This window comes from Ranitomeya variabilis, chromosome 4, assembly GCF_051348905.1.
Source record: "Ranitomeya variabilis isolate aRanVar5 chromosome 4, aRanVar5.hap1, whole genome shotgun sequence".
Lineage (NCBI taxonomy): Eukaryota > Metazoa > Chordata > Amphibia > Anura > Dendrobatidae > Ranitomeya > Ranitomeya variabilis.
In genome coordinates, this window is record NC_135235.1 from 213,424,837 (window position 1) to 213,448,470 (window position 23,634).

The 23,634-nt window shown below is 42.2% G+C and overlaps 1 protein-coding gene across 9 annotated transcripts in view; it reads right to left on the reverse strand.

Moving 5' to 3' along the window:
* LOC143770334 (cell adhesion molecule CEACAM19-like) overlaps positions 1-18,796 on the reverse strand; it is a 35,016-nt gene extending 16,220 nt beyond the window's left edge. For 2 of the 9 annotated variants that reach the window (XR_013214604.1, XM_077259859.1), the window contains exons 1-2: positions 18,648-18,796; positions 9,253-9,600 (exon numbers count right to left, since the gene is read on the reverse strand). Coding sequence is in view for 5 of the 9 variants with exons in the window: in XM_077259859.1 (XP_077115974.1) it covers positions 9,253-9,600; positions 18,648-18,669 (370 nt within the window). In the remaining 4 variants the exon portion in view is untranslated. Of the gene's footprint in view, positions 1-1,639; positions 1,670-6,585; positions 6,607-9,252; positions 9,601-10,217; positions 10,388-18,647 lie in introns of all 9 variants that reach the window. The other 7 variants (XR_013214601.1, XM_077259854.1, XR_013214602.1 and 4 more) reach the window with 7 other exon arrangements.
* Positions 18,797-23,634: the final 4,838 nt, after the last annotated feature.

Sequence of the window (23,634 nt, forward strand, 5' to 3'; positions counted from 1 at the left end):
ATTTCAAGGGTTATTAGGAATGTATGATACTAGCTCAGATCTCAGCTGTTACGAGGCGGATACCTCTATACTATGTGCTCACGTTGAGTAAATGGATGCAGAAATTTCGGCACCTCTTGGCAGGTAAAAAGCAGCTGCAAAAATGTGCAATTTTGTCCTTCGTTTTTTGATTTGAATGACGTCAATGGTGAAAAACGCTGGCAAAAACACAGAGAGAATTGACATGGAGCAGATTATTTTCTGCATCAAATCTGCAAGTCAAAAATACTTAACGTGTGTATGACACTTCAGGTTTCTCATTCACTTTGCTGGAATCAGGATTGCTTCAGGTTTTTCTAGCAAATCTGCATGGCAAAAACACATCAAATCTGCAATGTGTGCACAAGCCATAATACAGCCTGCATTTGCCCTGTTTCTAGAAGGCTCAGCACCTTGACATGTACCACGACGTACGTTTCCATCGCGGAGCGTTGAGGTTTTAAATGAATAAAAGAACCTAGCGTAGACTTTCCCTGCTTTAGTTTCCACAAAGCAGATTAAATTTTCACAGCTAATGTTCTAGGACAAACAAGGAGGCAAGTGCCTTCTTGCTATTTTATGCCTTCCCCAGCTGCCAGATCTACTAGGACTTGCTAGCATGTGCGCTAACTTCTTGCCAGCATGTGCGCTAACTTCACTTTCCTTAGTTAGCACAAAGCACTGCTTAGCTATTTACTGCTATTGTTCTATAAGAAACAAGGAGGCAAGAGAAGAGAGATAGCAAATCTTGTAGACAAGCCTAGGATGAAGAGAGTGAGCTAGCAGACACTGCAAAAAAACGTCAAGAAAAGAAGGGGAAACAAGCTGATAACGTTTCATAAGTGGACAGGCATATGAAAATAAGCAAAAAGACAATATCAAAATGTTGGAGAGTCCTGAAGCTCAGTCATTTGGAGGACATTACACACCATGTAAGAGATGGCAAAGAGAATAGGCTTGGAAATGACATGCCCTCTTTTCCTGTAAGCCATCTTGCTTGTCTGTAACTTCAGATGGATTAGACTCGATAACAGGCAGTGGACATGAAGTTGCAAAGAAGGGATACAGAAAGCAGCCTAAACTTTAAGGGTATGTGCACACGTAGAATGGTCCTCTGCGGACTTTTCCCACAGCGGATTAGATAAATCTGCAGGGCAAAAACGCTGCATTTTTGCTGCAGATTTATCGCAGATTTACCGCGGATTTCACTGCAGTTTTACACCTGCGGTTTTCTATTGGAGCAGGTGTAAACCGCTGCGGAATCTGCAGAAAGAATTGACATGCTGCGGAATGTAAACCGCTGCGTTTCCGCACGTTTTTTTCCGCAGCATGGGCACAGCGTTTTCTGTTTCCCATAGGTTTACATTGTACTGTAAACTCATGGAAAACTGCTGCGGACCCGCAGCTGCGGAAACGCTGCGGATCCGCAGCAAAATCTGCATCGTGTGCACATAGCCAAAAGCAATTTTCAGCCAAAAAAAACCCAAAACATTTTTGATTGAAAAAAGTGAATTATAATCTTCATAGCAGCTAAATCAATAATCTAATAAGCAAAATTTTGTTGCAACAACAGTGATTGCTTAAAAAGTCATCACACATTGATAACGTCACTTTGTCTCACCCTTTTGACCTGGATCTTTTTCAGAAGTATCTAAAAAAATGTCAAAAGTAGACAAGCTGATCATTAGACAAGCTAGATGCAATCTCTAAAAAAATTCTACACCTATCTTTTTTAATTTAAGGTAGGCCATGAAAAACAGAACCGTTTCCCTTCTGTGGTTTGCACACAATAATAACTTTGCCAGCGACTATGCAAACTTGTGCCCATCTTATGATTAGGAATATCGTCTGCAACACTACAGGTTCGATATTCTGGGCATGAATTTTATTTCAGTTTTGGACACTGGGGATTAGTTTTCTTGACTCTACTCATCAGATAATGCCACAAATAAAGGGTCAACACGGTTAGGTCTGTTGACGATCAGTCATAACCTTATGCTCAACATATGGTTTTCCGTGAAAATCACAATGTAGGACAAGTCAGCCTAAGAAATAATTCCCAAACTCGTGATCAGTTAAACTGTGCTGGAAGATGTCCATGTTGCAAATTCCAGCTTTCAGCAGAATCATCAACACACTTTGGAAGAATTTTTCTGTTGACGGAGATGTGCCGTGTAGCTCTTCATCTGATAACATCTGGTCACCACCGGCACCAGCTTATAGTGGAGGTGCAAGTGTGTATCACCCCCACCGATGTGATATTGAAGACCAATTCTAAGAATAGGCAATCAATATAAAAGTACTGGACAACCCCTTTAACAGTTTACACAGCACCTCTAGTATTTCTATTCTTCCATCAATCCATGTACTGATCATGCAGTGGTTGTTCGTGCAACTGTGTAAACGTTATGCCAGCACTACAGATTTGTAAGGAAACACACCAAGTTATATGGAATAGAGTTTCATTGTTTATGGTGCATTGTATGGAGTGCAATGATCAAATCCAGTAGCTAATTACAATATGATACACCTTAATCTTCTTCACTTATCTCTTGCATAGTTGCACATGGTACGTTGATATGTTGCACTGTTGATTAGCACTGGCCTGGATCTTTTGCGCGGCAGCCATTGTTAATCCAAGAAACTCAGTATGGGGTGAGTTTTGATCCCATTGCAGTACCAGTCAACTGTAAGTATAATTGTTCCACAATATTGGGATGATTGGGTTAAGAAGATCTATACATTGTTGGTTCTCAGTTTTAGCATCTTGGGTTAAGCTGTGTGTATATTATTTAGAAAATGGGGTGCTCACTATTCAATATGGTGCTCAGGAGAAAAAAATTGAACATCAAAAAGGCAAACTCCAGCACACAAAAATGATGAAAATGATAAAGTCATATATTTATTAGGAATTCCAAATAACATTCCAATGACGGGTTTCCGTCTGTAGGTCCGCATTACGGACTTGTGCCACCGGACCCCCGTCACTGATACATATACAGGTTTACTTGAAAAAGGCTAATTAGCCGAAACGTTGAAATAATTGCCTGTGAAGTGATGAATATTATTACAAGTTTGCTGTAAATTTTTCTTACGTATGCGGTGCCTACAGACGGAAACCCGTCATTGGAATGTTATTTGGAATTCCTAATAAATATATGACTTTATCATTTTTGTGTGCTGGAGTTTGCCTTTTTGAAGCTGTGTGTATAAACTGCGAATGTCCAAGATGATGTGAATACTTGTATTCTAACTGGAATCAAGTCTAAAAAGAAAGTGCGAGGGAAGAAAGAATTTAATGTTGCATATGGGAACTTTCATTAGGAAAATGGCAACATTGGGGAAACCAGAGAATATGGAGGCCACAATAAGATGACTTGGGGCTGATGGAATGTTTCTAGAAGGGTGTGCAAATTACATCAAGGGATAGGTGGGTGTTGGCTAGTGAGAAATTATTTTCCCTTGGAATTAACGATTCCTTCTATAGTGAGAATCTATGCTGATAGAAACAATGCTCAAGTCTGCGACTGGTTATCTTGCTAAAAAAAAAATCCCATATGGACTCATAATTCATGTAGCAAATGACATTGTTTGGGGAAATCATGAGATGAATGTTGGTGCCATGCGTGGGAATATTCTGTGTGCAAGCAAATTCCAACAATCCACTTACATGCACCCTCACTTCAATGGACGTGATGCACTGGAACAGGACCACATGGCTCTCTAAATCTAGTAAATGTAGGCAATGCACCACTGTTTATCCCACTTTTTTAACTCTTGCAAAAATGTGAATCAGTGGCTTCAGGCGTAGAGATTTTATTATAATGGAACATGTTGTTCCGTTGACGTGTCTGCTGGGATAATTGTCAAGTCGATTTCCTCCAACTTTTCAGACTCGTCTCCTGGACATTTGCAACCACAATTGGTGTCCAAAGACTTAGTGGTCTATTTTTTTTGTGCATCATCCATATTACATCACTTCCAAACCAAACAATGCATGCTTGTTACTGGTACGGGAGAGTCCAGAAGTAAACCGGAGGAACAAACGTGCGTTTACATGAATGAGCATGTGTGTATTACGGTATGCTAGACACAATCATGCAACACTGGTGCCCTCTGCAAAGGCTGTCGCCCAACTGGCAGGGAAGCATTGACACCATCCAATAAAAATGAAAGTGTGAGGTTTACTAGGGAAAAGATGGAAAGTGGACCCACTGGACCGTGATGACGATCCCCCCACGGACGAGCTGACCAGGTGGACCGCCCCCTATACAGGGAGAGTTAGGGGCAGGCCCGTGAGGGACTATCACCACGGAAGCTGGGGAAGAAATATAGAACAAGCAAAAGGTTACGTGAGACCGGAGGAAACAAAAGAGGAACCAGACTGACGGCAGCGGGTGAAACACAAGACTGTGGTGATACTGGACTGATAGTACCGGGAAAGCAGGAAGACTGGTAACACAGGGACGCAGGAGGACTGATAGCACAAGGATGGCAGGAGGACAGATAACACGGGGACGGCAGGAGGACTGGTAAAACAGGGACGGCAGGAGGACTGGTAACACAGGGACGGCAGGAAAAGAGCACTGAGGAGAGGCCAAGAGCACAAGCATAACACAAGTGATCTTCAGGCACTGAGAGGCGGACGGAAGCTGCTTACATACCAACGCAGCAAGGCACTTCCGGGTGAAGATCCTCCAAGAAGAGAGAGAGGAGAGAAGGAGTGCCGCCAGGAAGGTTAGAGGTGCGCGCGCGCAGTGCGGAATCTGGCGTGCGCGCGCACCCGACGAGCAACAGAAGCTGGGAGCGAGCACAGCGATGAGGACGCCGCAGGAGAGGAGGCGTGCCGAGACGCCGAAGACAGGTGAGTATAAGGCGGCAGCGGCGTAACAGAAAGCTGAGCTCCGATTGGGCATCAAAGCCAGTTTTTCAACACTTTATGATTAGAGATGGAAGAACCCGAACAGTAAAGCTCATCGTCCGTACCGAACACCATCTTGGCATCGTCCAGGTTGAAAGTTGTTTATCCCCCAGACTTGGATTACGGCGTGGGACAGAACGTTGGACAGGTGAGGGATATTGTTCTTTTTTAGTTTTGTTTTATTACAGGAGACGAGGGATTCAGTGGAATTAGACGTTAGACGAGTATAACTGTGTTTATTATTTTTAAATAAAAAAGTAAAACTGTGTTTTGTTTTATTTCTAATAAAGGACTTTATTCTGCTGTGTCTTTATTTACCTTATAACTATAGGATTAGTAATGAATAGGTGTCTAATAGATGCCTCTCCATTACTAACCAGTGGGCTTGATGTCACCGGACAATACAAAAGTGACATCAACCCCACTTGCCGCCACTACAGGGCAAGTGGGAAGAGCTGAGTAAAGCGCCAGGATTGGCGCATCTAATAGATGCACATTTTCTGGCCGGTTGCAGGCTGCTATTTTTAGGCTGGGGGAGGTCAATATCCATGGCCCCTTAACAGCCTGAGAATACCGGCCCCCAGCTGTCTGCTTTAGCAAGGCTGGTTGCCAAAAATGGGAAGACCCCACACGTTTTTTTTTTTAATTATCTATTTAAATAATTAAAAAATAAGTGTGGCGACCCCTCTATTCTTGATAACCAGCCTTGCTAACGCTGACAGCGGAGAGTTGCAGCCCCAGCTGTGAGTTCTGCCTGGCAGAATAACAAAAATACAAGGGAACCCAAGCCATTTTTTTTATTATTTATTTACAGCGCAGGAATCGGCTGATAAATATTCCCATCATCCGCTCCTGCTATCACTTATTAGTGGCAGCAGGCGTTGGCTGATGTGAGCAGTAGTCCCATCAGCTGACACCAGTGACCAGAGGTAAACTTTATACTTCCGAACACAGCTGCGTGCTCACGCTGTCTTTTGACAGCGTGAGAACTGCGGCTCTGACCGGCAGTGATTATTATACCACTGATCAGAAGCAGTGTTTGCCACACTGTCATGCACATGACAGTGTGGCAAACACTGGATGTTCGGGCCCGCCATTCAAGGGAATGGGGTTCGGGCTCGGGTACCAGAACTTTTTGTAAGTGTTTGGCCGAATCCGACAGACTCGAACATCCAGGTGTCTGCCCATCTCTATTTATGATGAATGGGCCCTATAAGAGCATCTTGTACAAACCACACAAGTGAAAAAAGGTTGTATTTTTCTGGCCCACTGTAGGGTGAGTATATTTGGTCGAGTTGACATAGCATTTTTCAAGGCTCTTTAATATGTTGAATGTTCACTTACAGGGTGTATACCTTTAGGGGGCACTAGGAAGGCAATTTTGTTCCATCTATAGAAAACCCACTGTGCCAAAAAGCATTCTGTGTGGCTTCCTATACACTAGATCTTCGCAAGGGGAACCGCAAAACTTCCCTAAGAGCCATGAAAAGTGTTAAAGAATAGTGTGGGTGCTCTAAATGAGATGATACTATATGGCACAAGCAAATAAAGATGGGCAAATGCAAAAAAAAATGAGCAACTACAGTATGGATTTAAACAGACACCTATATGGTCTGTGATTACCCCGTAAGTGGAAAAACACTCACCCGGAGTAGTTTCTACTTTCTCTGTAAAAAGATGTGAATAAACACATTAGTAAAAGTATCACACAGACTACAACACCGCTCGCAAAAAAACTCTATAACATATTAGCAACAGAATAGTTCACATTCGCAAATGCCGAGAGTGCCGTCTTCTATAGGGCATAGATCCGGTATGCCATCAGTTTGGATTTTTTTGTACGAAATTGCCACTCATGCGAGGAATGGTAAAGTGTTCAAGAAAACAAACTGGAATTGTAAAACAAAATATTTTGCTTGCGTGTAGCGTAACAGGAGTTCTGCTTTCTGCTGCTGCGCTCTACTGGCTCTAGCTGCAGGTCACACGCATATTCAGGCTCCCAGAATCTCAGGTGGCCGGTGTGAGCCAAGGGTCTTTCTCTAGCCCAGCTTCATTCACCTTGACCTTTGTTTCACTTCGAAACCAACTGAGGTCTGAGGAAAAGTTCCATTTGGTTCATAATCTTCTACTGTGTGTTTGTTTTTGCCCACTAGTTTTGCAAGGCTTGATTTCTCGACTTTTGTTCTCCTGCCCATCCTGATCTCGACCTGATCCTTGCTTACGACTGTACAGTGACATTATTCTAAAAATCCACATTGTTTGTGTATTGGCCATTGCTGCTGAATACTACCAGGGTAGCGGCTGGGAAAGTCCATAAATACTTGATAGGGCAAAGTGTGAAGTATACATAATCCCTAACGATTCTCATCATGGCTTAGCCCCAAGTTAGATCCTTTCGTAAACCTCTCCTCGACTAATTTATCCAAAAAGTTTGTTAGGTAATGGGGTGGAAAGTGGGTATACACATTTTTTTTCTATGTGGCAATAATGTGTAAGCATACAATGGCGCCCAATGTTGCACGAAATTTTGCAGGACCCTCGCAGTCGCCAACCAAAACCCTGCAAACTTCCTCCTCCACCTGCTGGCATCTCTACTGATTTTAGGTCCAGTGCGGAGCCATGTGTGCATCCTGCTGCTAAGAAGTTGTCATATCGGACCTACAAATAAGATGTCGTTCCCGCAGCTAGGATGAGGAGGTTCGCTGAGCTCCGATTAGTGGCCATGGACTATTGAAGTGGTCGTTGTATTAGGGTCCTGCTGATCTTGTTGATCATCTCTAGTAGCGCCACACTTGAGCCCATTACAGAATTTGGGCTCAAAAAAGTAAAGGATTCCTTGTGAGGTTCAGTGTAAAGAGATTTATACATTTTTCTATTTTAGAGTGTCAGGTCAAGTTGTCCAGAAGAGGTTATAAACGGTTATTCTTGTGGCAGCAGAAAGTCAGAAGGATGTTCAAGGATTTGATGTTTCGTGAGTGGTTCGAGAATGTTCCTTACGAAGATGGCCGTAGGAAAATGAATACAGCCAGTGGAGGTCACAATAAGACAACTAGGTGGCTGATGGAGAGATAAGCAGGGTGTGGAAATCTGGGTTAACAGGTTAAATGGATATTAAGAAAATCACATACTCTCCAACGATTACTGCAGCAATAAAAGTGATCCATCTTTCGGTATAGATGTGGGATGGGAGCCATTGGTGGGACCTGTATGTAACGCACACGGGGGCTCCTCCTCACTCTTCCTAGACAAACTATGTCAAGTGAAGAAAAAAGGATCAAGGGTTGGGATTCAACCAGGCAGAGATGCCGTTCTCCTCATAAAGAACAAATTAAAAATTGGTCATCTCGAACTTTCTTGTGTTTGTGTGTGTTCAGTCAACAATTAAATAAGGCTTATGGGGTAAAGTTCCTCATTGTATGGTAGAGGGTGCACCATGTTTGTGGGCAACTTTCCTTCCCCATATAATTTCATGATAACTACGGTACGCCCGTTAGCTTTAATAAGCACAAGGGCTCTATCTGATTTCTTAGAACGCCTTTTAGATCACTTATTCCACTTTTATTGAAAGATCTTCATGTGAATTGAAATGTTGGGAGAAATTGACAGTATACTGTATGTTTCACAGAATACATATTCAAAAGGGAATGTGAAATCCCTCGAAAAAATAGATCATTTTTTATGGTATATAATATGAAAAATAGGGGAGCAGTCATGTCATTATGACTGCAGCGCCCAAATCATAGTAATGACCAGTCAGCACAAACTTGGGTACAAGTGCTGCAGTGGAGACTTCATCCAGCGGCGAGCACATGTCACTAGTGACATCACCGCTGCAGACAGAGCACCCATATCTGTGCTTACCGGTAATTACTGTGATCTGAGGCCGCAATGACATGACGGCACCACTCAGATCACAGTGAGTATAGGTGGCAGAGGGAAATTATAGCTCAACCATCTGTGCAGGGCTACAATAAAATGGCACTGAGCTCCAGTTAGAAGCCCAGGGTATGTGTAGAGTTCCCCGCTGATGCAGCCAAAGAATAGGAGTTTGCCGTCGGTGTACGGCCCTAGTCTCTTAAGTCCTGGGGCTGCCGTTTTTGCGGTGTGAAAGTGCCGATCTCCAAGTTGGAAAAATTATATATATAAAAAAAAAATTATAACTTTCGAATTTTTACACTTAGAAATAATTTTCAACAGAAATTCAAAACATTAAAAATAAAAATTGGTGACACATTCACATCAAGGACTGTCCACCAGAGTGCTGTGGGTCTGCATTACACATCAAGTTTGGATACACGATAAAGTCCACTTACCATTTATCGTCAAGGACGTGGTCTCATGTGACAGACCAGTAGTTGCTTGCACGCTCACTGTGTAAAAACCACTATGGTCCTTCTGGGCATTTTTGATCTGCAATGATCCATTAGGAAAAATGTCAGCTTCCTTAAAGATCTGGCTTCCGTTTCTTCTCTCCTTATTTGAATTGAGCCATATGATCAGTTCGTCCAAATTTGTGTTCTGCCCTTTGTACCAACTTAATAACAGGAAAGTGTCATTTATTTCGGTCACTTTCAGGATAACAGTATCGTTTACGAGAGGCGACGATGGATAAACATCTATTTTAATTCCGAAGATTGAATGCATCCATGTTGCCACAAACACTGCAAAATACAAAGGAATTAATGGAGACAAGATTGACAACAGGTCTGCCATCTACAACCCAAAGCTGGCCATACACATTAGACAAATCACCAATGTCAGGGGGACCCAAGCTGGGTTGACAACCATCCAGATATTCGAGGACAGTCTGCACAAATGGGGCAATTTTTTGAAGTTGAAGAACGTACACAGATTATTTTCATTGTATGAGCTGTAGACATGTAGCATCACCGATATAATCAAAGGTTTATCATGATTTCCCAATAATTCTGTAAAAAATATTGTCTTTACGTCATTTTTTTGATAAGCTGTACAGAAAAAAGAAAGTTAAGCGGAGCAATATGTAAAAGTAGACGTGGGAATTGGTAGACATGGCTGACGGCTAAAAAAATGTTCCGTTGACCGCTATAAAGTATATAACCATAAAAGTTTACGGTAATTATAACATATAGGAGGCGATTTATCTATTAACAAGATACAAAGTGATCGAACAAAAGAAAAATCTAAATCCCGGCAATATTTGGTGACCGCCCTTTGCCTTCATCAATACTTCTACGCGCTTGTACAGTTTTTGAAGGAACGCGGAAGGAGGTTGTTCCAAACATCTTGGAGAATTGACCCCAGATCTTCTGTGTATCCTTCTGCCTCTTCATGTAGTCCCAGACAGACTAGGTAATGCTGAGATCGGCGTTCTTCGGGCCGTATCATCACTTCTAGGGCTCCTTGTTCTTATTTACGCTGAAGATCACTCTCAATGACATTTGCTGGATGTTTAGGGTTGTTGACCAGCTGCAAAATAAATTTGGAACCTATAAGACGCCTTCCTGATGGTATTTTACACAATGCATAAGTATCTAACTGTATTTCTCAGCATTGAGGACACCACTAATCTTGACCAAATTCCCAACTCCATTTGCTGAAATGTAGCAATGATCTGTACTTCCCTGTTCCTGTAGACCTTCATTAGCCCTTCAGTGGCAAACTGCTTTTTGTTACAGCCAAATATTTCACATTTTAACTATCAGTTCAGTGCTCCTGCTTCCATTTTTCTCCACCTCACTTACTGTTTTCATGCATACTTGAGTCAATTGGCCTTGTTTCCATGTCAAAGGTTTGACCACATTTCTGCCATGAAGCAAACCTCTTTCAGGCTACTCCAAACAGTAGATTGGTGGAGCTGGTCCTGCCAGTTGCCACCGGTTCTGACATGATGGCACTGCTGGACATGTTCCTAACTTGAAGGAAAGTAATCAAGATGTGTCTTTCATCTGCTGCACTAATTTTCCTTGGTAGACCACTGCATCTACAGTCCTTAAGGTTGCCCATTTCTTGGTACAAATACAGGCAGATACTTATTCATCTTGTAATACCATCAGGGAGGCGTCTAATTGGCTCTAAATTTATTCTGCAGCCAGAAAATGATCTCAAACATCCAACCAATATAATTAAGAACTATTTTCGGTGTAAAGAAGAACAAGGTGTCCTGGAAACGATGATCAGGCCCCACAGAGCCCTGATCTCAACATCATCTAGTCTGTCTGGGATCACATGAAGGGAGAAAAAGATCTGCACAAGCCTCATACACAGAAGATGATCCGTGGTTACTTTTCCAAGACATTTGGGACAACTTCCCATACAAAAAACTGTGTGCAAACTGTGTACCCGAACTGATGAAGGCACAAAGGGCGGTCACGAAATATTGATTAGATTTATATTTCTTTTGTTTGTTCACTTTGCATTTTGTTTATTTAGAATAATAAATTAGTAACACTTCTGCTTTTGAAACCATTCATGGAGCAGTGAAAAGATGGAGACGCTTACAAGGGAACCTGATTGCAGATTCATGGGCCAAGCCCGGCCATGGGTGGTATGCATCAGATACTGGCTGCATTACTGCAGCATTTCTGAGAAAACTATTTTAGAAACAAGCAGAAGACCATGGAGAGTGCTGAGACATGCCTCATTAAAGGGATTATCTAGAACTTTTACTATTTTTGTGGATAGGGCTAAGAACTTTCTGAATGGGGACGATCTATGCCACCGATTCCTCAGCTTCATCTCACCGGTAGTCAATAGAACAGCTCCTTCTCTTGCGCTCTGCTCTTTTGACGGGGAGTCACTGCAGACGTCATGCCGATTGACATCGGGGAGTTGACTGACAATCAGCATGCCATCGGCAGTGACGCCCCATCAACAGAGCAGAGTGGAAAAGAAGGAGCTGCTCTGTTGACAAAAAGTCAGCGGAAGCCGCAAAATTGCTTGCAGGAGCGGTCCGTGAACGCTTTGAGACGGCAGAGACCGGTGCCGGTCAGGACAGGCAGGCAGTTAGCAACTACCTGCCTGTAAATTCTTAGCCAGGAGGATAGACTGAGGGCGTATTCCTGTGACTGGCTTATTATTATGGTGGTCCGACACCTTGGAACACCAGATAAACATAGAAAAGGGCCGAAGAGCAGCAGGGTGCGAAAATGAGCTGCTGTGCCAGTCAGAACTAGCATGTAGTGCTATAAGAAAAAAAAATTATATGGATCAGCCACACAACTGTAGTGTAAAGCACTGCAAAATGATAGAACAGCAGCATGCAAGTTGATTTAGACTACCCTAAACTCCATCAGACAGTGCACTCAAGTCAGAGTCAAAGCTGTGTTCCTGAAAAACAGAAACTCTGAAGACTGAGACTTGGAGCTGAATGTGCAACGCTCACACTTTTTTTTTTAGCTAATCATCTCTTTTTTCTGGCATGTAGCTTTATATCAGTTGAACGGAAAGCTATTTCTGCACAAATCTCCAATGATACAGAATAGAGAACAAGTCTTGTTCTGTGACTACGAAAAAAAAACAGGAAATAATGCAAATTATCTGCTGCTTGTAATAACTTGCCTTCTGTGGAGGCTTACCCAAGTATCTGAATTGCAAGATAATTTCCAGTTGGAACCGAACCAGAAAAACAATCTAACCTTACAAGGGTTTATAGGGATGTATGGGCACAAGCAGCACAAAAAGCGAGCGTAAAGAAGCCCCTCTAATGGGACTTCATGGATTGGACCACAGGATTTTACACTAGGATAAGACTACTACATTGCGTCTGGATGCCAAAGTTTGATGTCCTATTTTGAACCCTAACACGGCGGTGGACACATTTCTGTAGATTAGAAGCATGCTACAAAGCTCCAGGAGCCTGCCAATAAGAACCACATCAATACAAGACCAAAAAATAAGATCTGGCACCAACAAAAACTTTCTAGGTACACCAGCTCCTCATATTTATCCAGTTCTGATTCAATGGGGTCACTTAACCTACTAGGATCAGACTCAAGCTGTCCTCATGTTACACTGATGTCTACTCATCTGGACGAAGATTCTGGGGAAAAATAGACTTTTAAATGGAACCAGGTTCCCCAGATCCACCCAAACCACCACCATGTATTTATTGTTATCTCTTTACCCTCACTATTAAACCCGTCATTGATTGCTGCACAGGCCAAAATAATTTTATAACTGCTAATTAGTGGGTGACTAGTCATGGTGGGGATGTTTCCTACTCCTTGTAGGAGTGACTACCATAATTTATAACAGCGGTGTAACCACTGGCTTTTTGCACGTTTCTGCATCCCTAATAATGCGCAGTGAGCTAATACAAATCATATTACTCAAGCCCTCAGTAATAACTAAAATCCCCCCCCCCAACAAAAAAAACATACCCCTCTTTTTTGTTGTGCAAGCATCCAACCGAAAAGGAGCACAAAGGTGAATCCTGTCACTCCTCTGCTCTCCACCAAAAAGGTATCACTAGAACACTGCAGGTGATGCCGATTAGCTGAAGATGCTCCACCCCTCTGTCATTTTCATTTGGATGCTGGCTCAGTGAAGAGACGCTTGACTGTGATGCTCTTGCCTTTGTGCATACACAGAGTAGAGTATGGATTCAATTTAAAGCCTATGCCTCTCTATTGATTCCATACTCTACTCTGTGTGCATGCTCAGGCAAGAGACCAGAGCTCGGGTCACCTGAGACACACACCATATATATCATACATACACATACATTGTTTTCAGAATCAGTCCATTCCTCAACCCCCAATCTACTAAAATAATAGGGCATGCCCTAATCATCTCCCACCTCAACTACTGCAATATCCTCCTCTGTGGCCTTTCTACTAATACTCTCGCACCTCTCGAGTTCGTACTTAACTCTGCTGCCCGACTAATCCACCTCTCTCCTGCTCCCCTCTGCAAATCCCTTCATCGGCTCCCAAATTCCCAATGAACCCACTTCAATCTAACACTGACCTCCAAAGCCGTCCATAATTTGTCTCCTCCATATATCTCTGAACTAATTTCCTGTTATCTCCCACTATGTAATCTCTGGTCCTCCCAAGGTCACCTCCCCTCTACACTCGTACGTTGCTCATCCAATCGCCTGAAGACTTCTTCCGAGTATCCCCCAACTTTTAGAATTCTGTGGCACAACACATCCAATCAACCCTTACATTCGGAAATTTCAAGCAGAACTTGAAAACCCATCTCTCTGAAATAGTTTACGGCCTGGAATGACCTCACTTCCACCTCCCCAACACCATTGGAGCTACTGCAACCCCTGGACCTATGGTATCCTTCCCCATTATCATGTAGAATGTAAGCCCGCATGGGCAGGGTCCTCTCCCCTCTGTACTTGTCTGTCAGTATTAGTTTGTTCACTGTGATTTCTGTGTTTTGCATGTAGTCCTCTCTCATGTACAGCACCATGGAATCAATGGTGGTCTAAAAATAAATAATAATAATACCCCAGAACTTCAATGACCTGATGGCTGCCCTTCAAGAAGAGTGGGATGCCGTGCCTCAGTAGACAATAACTCGCCTTGTGAACACGAGACACCATTGTCAAGCTGTAAATGATGCTCAAGGCCACATGACAAGTTGTGGATACACTAACATTTTTGGAGGGTATACTCAACACTGTTCTTGGCTTTAGTTTCAATAAATTGTTTGAGATGAGGAAATCACCATTGCTTGCTTCTACTTAAAAGTCCTACTTTTTTGATAAAATATCATGGTAACGTGAACGTTTTACGTTTTCTATAAATTTAGCCGAAAAGCCAAATATCCCTGTTTGTGAGAACTGTATATAGACAAGGTGTGATGGTGTGATATGCTATGTGGGTATCATTTTTGTGTATATTTCTATTTTACTGATTATTATGGTGTTACTGTATCTTGTAGGATGAGTTATTTGCCATCTGATATTCTCCCCACAGTTCTGTATTGTTATCTCTCCACAGGGTCAGTGAATAATGTTGTTTGCTAATATGCGAATGACATGTTGACCTAGCTTGTTGAAACAATGAGCCCCTGAGACCTTCCCCCTCCTGGCCTGCGAATGAGGGGGGAGATTTGTAAATATCAGGGAGGTGAGACATAGAGATCAGTCTGATGTGGAACCATGATCTGAAGAGCATATCAGAGAGAAAGAAGGGAATATGGACTGTTATCCTCTGTGCTGGATTGTTGGACTTTTATTCTGTAACTGAACTGCATTCGTGTTCTGGAATATTTCATCCTTTGTGTGATGGATCGTATATATGGACCTTTCATGTTTTGCCTAAATAAAGGTCTTGGAATTCATTGTTCACTATTCTCTTGCTCTGTTGATTGTGTGATACCGGAGAAGGAACCCGTGACACAAGGTATGGTTACCGTTTCATTTGCCATCACTAACAGACTGTCTTTGCTTCTTTTTATTAACCACAATGACTTACGGTACTTTTCCTGGAAAGCTTTCTCACGTTACCTGTTGTGAAATGTAATATTAAGTGCAGGGCATGCACCCAAAACATACAGACTCTGGTCCACCTTGTTCTCATTTAGAGAAGGACTTCATTATTACATTTTTGTTAAATCCCTTCAGTAGAAGGCGGTACTGGCTCCTTGCATAATGGCAAGGTGCTAAAACAGTCACAATAATCTGGGCACTAATCCGGGAGACCACAGAAGGTTGCAGATTTCATCTCCCACTGGATGGAGAACTGACACCTACTGTCACAGATTAAAGAATGAGGTGGAGTTGGTCTATCAAAATACCAGAAGATCCTGGAGTAATTAGAGGGTGTGAGAGGGACTTAACCATAACCAAACTGTGTGATCTCGCTCTACCCACAGCTGGCGGAGAGCATTATTGTAGCCATAGATCCTCGTCGTCTACATAAATTCCCACAAGGAGCTCATAAGTCTCCTTGCGCTCTCCAACTTTACCCCATAGACCCCCGGTCAGAGACCTCTCATCCAGCCAAATCAGAATTCCTTCTTTGCACTGATGAAGGGCAAACACCCCGAAACACGTTTCTGCAAATACAGTTCATGGTTTGGCTTTTATCCTAAGTCATGGGACAAGGCTCCTTAAAGGGTCGTTATTGACTTTATGGATTGCTAAAAGTTAGAGAACTTGTCCTCTGTGCAGAGTATTTACATATCTCTGGAAGGGATAATTATTCTTATATTTTTGGTTAGTCCACAAATACCTTATTAGATTATCGGCACTCCTACCATTGTTTTCATGTATACGGATTGAGGTCAAGTTCCCTTTTGAGCGCTGTGTCCAACGGCAAAGCATCAGGGTCCTCTATTTTCACCAGGGCTGTGGAGTTGGAGCCCATTTTGGTGGAGTCGGAGGTTTGGCTTACCGACTCCACAGCTCTGATTTTCACCATATACTGATACTGACTCAGATCGTTATCCAAATATCACTACATTGCCAGAACAACAGTGCAGTAACGTACAGAGAATTAGGTGCCTATATATTAAACGTATAAATTCAAAAGTGGCCATTGAGGACTGCAAATCAAATAAATGTGTCAAAGTACAATCGTTTTGCAAAACTCCATTTCTGCATCCTTTGCATTTGACCACGGATTCTGCACAGAGTAGTTCCGGATCAGCTGCACTAAATAACCCAAAGTCTAATTTGATTTTTGAACCTCTTTAGTGGAAAGGCCAATGCAGAATATCCTAAAATCTATGCTCTCCCCCATGCATGGTACTGTGCATATCTGCAGAATTTTGGTGCATATTAGTATTTAAACCAGAACATATAAGTAAGTGAGGCCTGAAGAACACAGAAATCTCGCAGAGAGCTGCAACAGCAGATAACAATCGCCCTACAGACACGGGATGACACCGCTATACTATATCTCTATAGCACATGCATAGGCATCACAGTGAGATAATAAACTATGCAGGATTCTCACACTGAGAAAAAACTCATTTATTGAGGCAAAAGTCCTCATAAAAAGCTGATGTGAGCTCCTACAACCCACCGTGGAACCACGTGACCCCCTCATACGGCCCGTGCTGTGGGTGTAATACACTATATACTCACTCCAGGAGCGGACACAGACAGAAGGGGCCCCTGTACAACAACATTAACCACTGGTGTAGGGGTTGTCCATCTTAATGTCTTTAATGAATGAATTTGGGGCTAAAAATAAAGTTTTGCAATTGGAACTGTTGTCGCGGGGTAGCACAGCCTAATTCTGGCTGCAGAATGAGTGAACTGAGTATCCATCAGTGAGATTTAAACATTTTTTTTTTGTTTAAGCTCCTTTATTATTATAAACCAAATTAAGTTGAACGTTTCGGGAAACAAAGTGCCTGTAATAGCCTAACGATGCAACATTTTTAATGAACCCCAATTGCAAAAAAAAAAAAGTTTTTTTTTTTTTTTTTTTTTTATCTCAAAATATCTGAAGTTAATTAAAAATAAAGAAACACATTTTTTGCAAAGTGGGTTGTCCATCTGCAGAGTTCAGTGATTGGCTGCAGTGCTGTCAAGGTGACATTAGCGCTGCAGACAATGACACTGGGAGCAGTGGAGGAGACTCAGCGCTGGACCCAGAAGGGTGAGGAAAGAACAGTATGTTTGTGGTTAAAACAAACTGCATCAGGGATTGGGTTTTCCAAAATGGGAAATGCCTTTACCTGCGCAGTATAAATGACTCACAGGGTTCACATTACAAGAACAGATTACCTAAGGTGATTAAAAAATGGAAAACCCCTTGAATACTGATTTTTTGTGTCTCAACTCTTAAAATATGTAATAAAAGGTGATCAAAAACGCTCGTAAACCTGTAAACCTAAAAATGGCACAAAAAAAAACGACAGCTCGTCCCGCAAAAAAGAAAAAAACGCAATCGTCAGACAAAAAATAAATAATGGCTCTCGAAAGTCGGCGGTGACAAAAATACAGAAAATTAAACAAAATAAATAAAATACTAAATTAAATGCATTACAATATATGAATTAAATATTAAATACATTATATAAACAATTAAATATTAAATAAATAAATTAAGTAAAATTTATTTAATTTATATAAATTATTGTATTGCATAAATTACAATATATAAAATACTACATTATATAAATAATGTACAAAAATACTAAATTAGGTAATTAATACAATATATAAATATATATTAAATAAATTACAATATATAAAAAATATTATATAAATAACAATTAAAATGCTATAATTAAAGAAATAATATGTAAATATATAAATTAAATACAAAACATTTTATAAACAAAGAAAATACTAAGTAAATATGTAATATATAGATGAAATATATTATATAAATAAACATAATACATTAAATACAATATAAAATGAAGAAAATATAATAAAATGTATCATTAAAATACATAAAACAAATATAATAAAAATAAAATCTATATATAAATTTCACAATTGCAGCAAATATTACACGAGTTGATATTTCCATCAATCGCTGTTGGAAGCAGCAGGATTAATGAATAGTTGTGGTCGGACTACAACTCTCAGAGCACAGGACCTGCTAGGGGTTGTAGTTGCTCCCTAGATTGCTATTTTGTTTCTTTTCATTAGTGAAATGACTTCTGCATATAGAAGGGAGATGGGTAGTGCCAGCCATGTGTAGAGGCCTAGGGCCGCCGCCCATATGGGGCGTCCTGCAACTATCACCCCCATCATGGCCCTCGGTTGTTACATACAGGTTTATATGGGAGATATAATAATTACCTGACAGGACAGAGACCCTCATGGTGCGCAGTTTTCGTCCTCCCCGTCATCCAAGGGCGGAGACACCGGAAGCTTTGCAGGAGGTTTTACTACTACTTTCGTTTTCGGCGGCTGGGGTCACCATGGCAACCAAAATGGCGGCGCCCTTGTTCCGGGGAAGAGGCCTAACTCAGAACTGTCAGGAAGGTGGCGGAGGACAGAGCTCAGTGCAGTTATAAACTGCTGAACGGCACCAGGGCCGGCTATAGTGACTATACCTGCAGTATACAGCGTTATTACCATGGGTGTCCTATATACCTGCAGTATACAGCGTTATTACCATGGGTGCCCTATATACCTGCAGTATACAGCGTTATTACCATGGTGCCCTATATACCTGCAGTATACAGCGTTATTACCATGGGTGCCCTATATACCTGCGGTATACAGCGTTATTACCATGGGTGCCCTATATACCTGCAGTATACAGCGTTATTACCATGGGTGCCCTATATACCTGCAGTATACAGCGTTATTACCATGGTGCCGTATATACCTGCAGTATACAGCGTTATTACCATGGTGCCGTATATACCTGCAGTATACAGCGTTATTACCATGGGTGCCCTATATACCTGCAGTATACAGCGTTATTACCATGGGTGCCTTATATACCTGCAGTATACAGCGTTATTACCATGGGTGCCCTATATACCTGCAGTATACAGCGTTATTACCATGGGTGCCTTATATACCTGCAGTATACAGCGTTATTACCATGGGTGCCCTATATACCTGCGGTATACAGCGTTATTACCATGGGTGGCCTATATACCTGCGGTATACAGCGTTATTACCATGGGTGGCCTATATACCTGCAGTATACAGCGTTATTACCATGGGTGCCTTATATACCTGCAGTATACAGCGTTATTACCATGGTGCCCTATATACCTGCGGTATACAGCGTTATTACCATGGGTGGCCTATATACCTGCAGTATACAGCGTTATTACCATGGTGCCCTATATACCTGCGGTATACAGCGTTATTACCATGGGGGTCCTATATACCTGCAGTATACAGCGTTATTACCATGGTGCCCTATATACCTGCAGTATACAGCGTTATTACCATGGGTGCTCTATATACCTGCAGTATACAGCATTATTACCATGGTGCCCTATATACCTGCAGTATACAGCGTTATTACCATGGGTGCCCTATATACCTCCAGTATACAGCGTTATTACCATGGGTGCCCTATATACCTGCAGTATACAGCGTTATTACCATGGGTGCCCTATATACCTGCAGTATACAGCGTTATTACCATGGGTGCCCTATATACCTGCAGTATACAGCGTTATTACCATGGGTGCCCTATATACCTGCAGTATACAGCGTTATTACCATGGGTGTCCTATATACCTGCAGTATACAGCGTTATTACCATGGGTGTCCTATATACCTGCAGTATACAGCGTTATTACCATGGGTGTCCTATATACCTGCAGTATACAGCGTTATTACCATGGGTGCCCTATATACCTGCAGTATACAGCGTTATTACCATGGTGCCCTATATACCTGCAGTATACAGCGTTATTACCATGGGTGCCCTATATACCAGCAGTATACAGCGTTATTACCATGGGTGCCCTATATACCTGCAGTATACAGCGTTATTACCATGGGTGCCCTATATACCTGCAGTATACAGCGTTATTACCATGGTGCCCTATATACCTGCAGTATACAGCGTTATTACGATGGGCGGCCTATATACCTACAGTATACAGCGTTATTACCATGGGTGCCCTATATACCTGCAGTATACAGCGTTATTACCATGGGTGCCCTATATACCTGCAGTATACAGCGTTATTACCATGGGTGTCCTATATACCTGCAGTATACAGCGTTATTACCATGGGTGTCCTATATACCTGCAGTATACAGCGTTATTACCAAGGGTGGCCTATATACCTGCAGTATACAGTGTTCTTACCATGGGTGCCCTATCTACCTGCAGTATACAGCGTTATTACCATGGGTTCTCTATATACCTGCAGTATACAGCGTTATTACCATGGGTGCTGTATATATCTGCAGTATACAGCGTTATTACCATGGGCGCTCTATATACCTGCAGTATACAGCGTTATTACCATGGGCGGCCTATATACCTGCAGTATACAGCGTTATTACCATAGGTGCCCTATATACCTGCAGTATACGGCGTTATTACGATGGGCGGCCAATATACCTGCAGTATACAGCGTTATTACTATGGGTGCCCTATATACCTGCAGTATACAGCGTTATTACCATGGGTTCTCTATATACCTGCAGTATACAGCGTTATTACCATGGGTGCTGTATATATCTGCAGTATACAGGGTTATTACCATGGGCGCTCTATATACCTGCAGTATACAGCGTTATTACCATGGGCGGCCTATATACCTGCAGTATACAGCGTTATTACCATAGGTGCCCTATATACCTGCAGTATACAGCGTTATTACCATGGGTGCCCTATATACCTGCAGTATACAGCGTTATTACTATGGGTGCCCTATATACCTGCAGTATACAGTGTTATTACCATGGACGGCCTATATACCTGCAGTATACAGCGTTATTACCATGGGTGGCCTATATACCTGCAGTATACAGCGTTATTACCATGGGCGCTCTATATACCTGCAGTATACAGCGTTAATACCATGAGTGCCCTATATACCTGCAGTATACAGTGTTATTACCATGGGCGGCCTATATACCTGCAGTATACAGTGTTATTACCATGGGTGCCCTATATACCTGCAGTATACAGCGTTATTACCATGGGTTCTCTATATACCTGCAGTATACAGCGTTATTACCATGGGTGCCCTATATACCTGCAGTATACAGCGATATTACCATGGGTGTCCTATATACCTGCAGTATACAGCGTTATTACCATGGGTGGCCTATATACCTGCAGTATACAGCGTTATTACCATGGGGGGTCCTATATACCTGCAGTATACAGCGTTATTACCATGGGTGTCCTATATGCCTGCAGTATACAGCGTTATTACCATGGGTGCCCTATATACCTGCAGTATACAGCGTTATTACCATAGGTGCCCTATATACCTGCTGTATACAGCGTTATTACCATGGGTGTCCTATATACCTGCAGTATACAGCGTTATTACCATGGGTGTCCTATATACCTGCAGTATACAGCGTTATTACCAAGGGTGGCCTATATACCTGCAGTATACAGTGTTCTTACCATGGGTGCCCTATCTACCTGCAGTATACAGCGTTATTCCCATGGGTTCTCTATATACCTGCAGTATACAGCGTTATTACCATGGGTGCTGTATATATTTGCAGTATACAGCGTTATTACCATGGGCGCTCTATATACCTGCAGTATACAGCGTTATTACCATGGGCGGCCTATATACCTGCAGTATACAGCGTTATTACCATAGGTGCCCTATATACCTGCAGTATACGGCGTTATTACGATGGGCGGCCAATATACCTGCAGTATACAGCGTTATTACCATGGGTGCCCTATATACCTGCAGTATACAGCGTTATTACTATGGGTGCCCTATATACCTGCAGTATACAGTGTTATTACCATGGACGGCCTATATACCTGCAGTATACAGCGTTATTACCATGGGTGGCCTATATACCTGCAGTATACAGCGTTATTACCATGGGCGCTCTATATACCTGCAGTATACAGCGTTAATACCATGAGTGCCCTATATACCTGCAGTATACAGTGTTATTACCATGGGCGGCCTATATACCTGCAGTATACAGCGTTATTACCATGGGTGCCCTATATACCTGCAGTATACAGCGTTATTACCATGGTGTTCTATATACCTGCAGTATACAGCGTTATTACCATGGGTTCTCTATATACCTGCAGTATACAGCGTTATTACCATGGGTGCCCTATATACCTGCAGTATACAGCGATATTACCATGGGTGTCCTATATACCTGCAGTATACAGCGTTATTACCATGGGTGGCCTATATACCTGCAGTATACAGCGTTATTACCATGGGGGGTCCTATATACCTGCAGTATACAGCGTTATTACCATGGGTGTCCTATATGCCTGCAGTATACAGCGTTATTACCATGGGTGCCCTATATCCCTGCAGTATACAGCGTTATTACCATAGGTGCCCTATATACCTGCTGTATACAGCGTTATTACCATGGGGGCCCTATATATCTGCAGTATACAGCGTTATTACCATGGGTGCCCTATATACCTGCAGTATACAGCGTTATTACCATGGGTGCCCTATATACCTGCAGTATACAGTGTTGTTACCATGGGTGCCCTATATACCTGCAGTATACAGCGTTATTACCATGGGTGCCCTATATACCTGCAGTATACAGCGTTATTACCATGGGTGCCCTATATATCTGCAGTATACAGCGTTATTACCATGGGTGCCCTATATACCTGCAGTATACAGCATTATTACCATGGGTGCCCTATATATCTGCAGTATACAGCGTTATTACGATGGGCGGCCTATATACCTGCAGTATACAGCGTTATTACCATGGGTGCCCTATATATCTGCAGTATACAGCGTTATTACCATGGGTGCCCTATATACCTGCAGTATACAGCGTTATTACCATGGGTGCCCTATATATCTGCAGTATACAGCGTTATTACCATGGGTTCTCTATATACCTGCAGTATACAGCGTTATTACCATGGGTGCCCTATATACCTGCAGTATACAGCGTTATTACCATGGGTGCTGTATATATCTGCAGTATACAGCGTTATTACCATGGGCGATCTATATACCTGCAGTATACAGCGTTATTACCATAGGTGCCCTATATACCTGCAGTATACAGCGTTATTACGATGGGCGGCCTATATACCTGCAGTATACAGCGTTATTACCATGGGTGCCCTATATACCTGCAGTATACAGCGTTA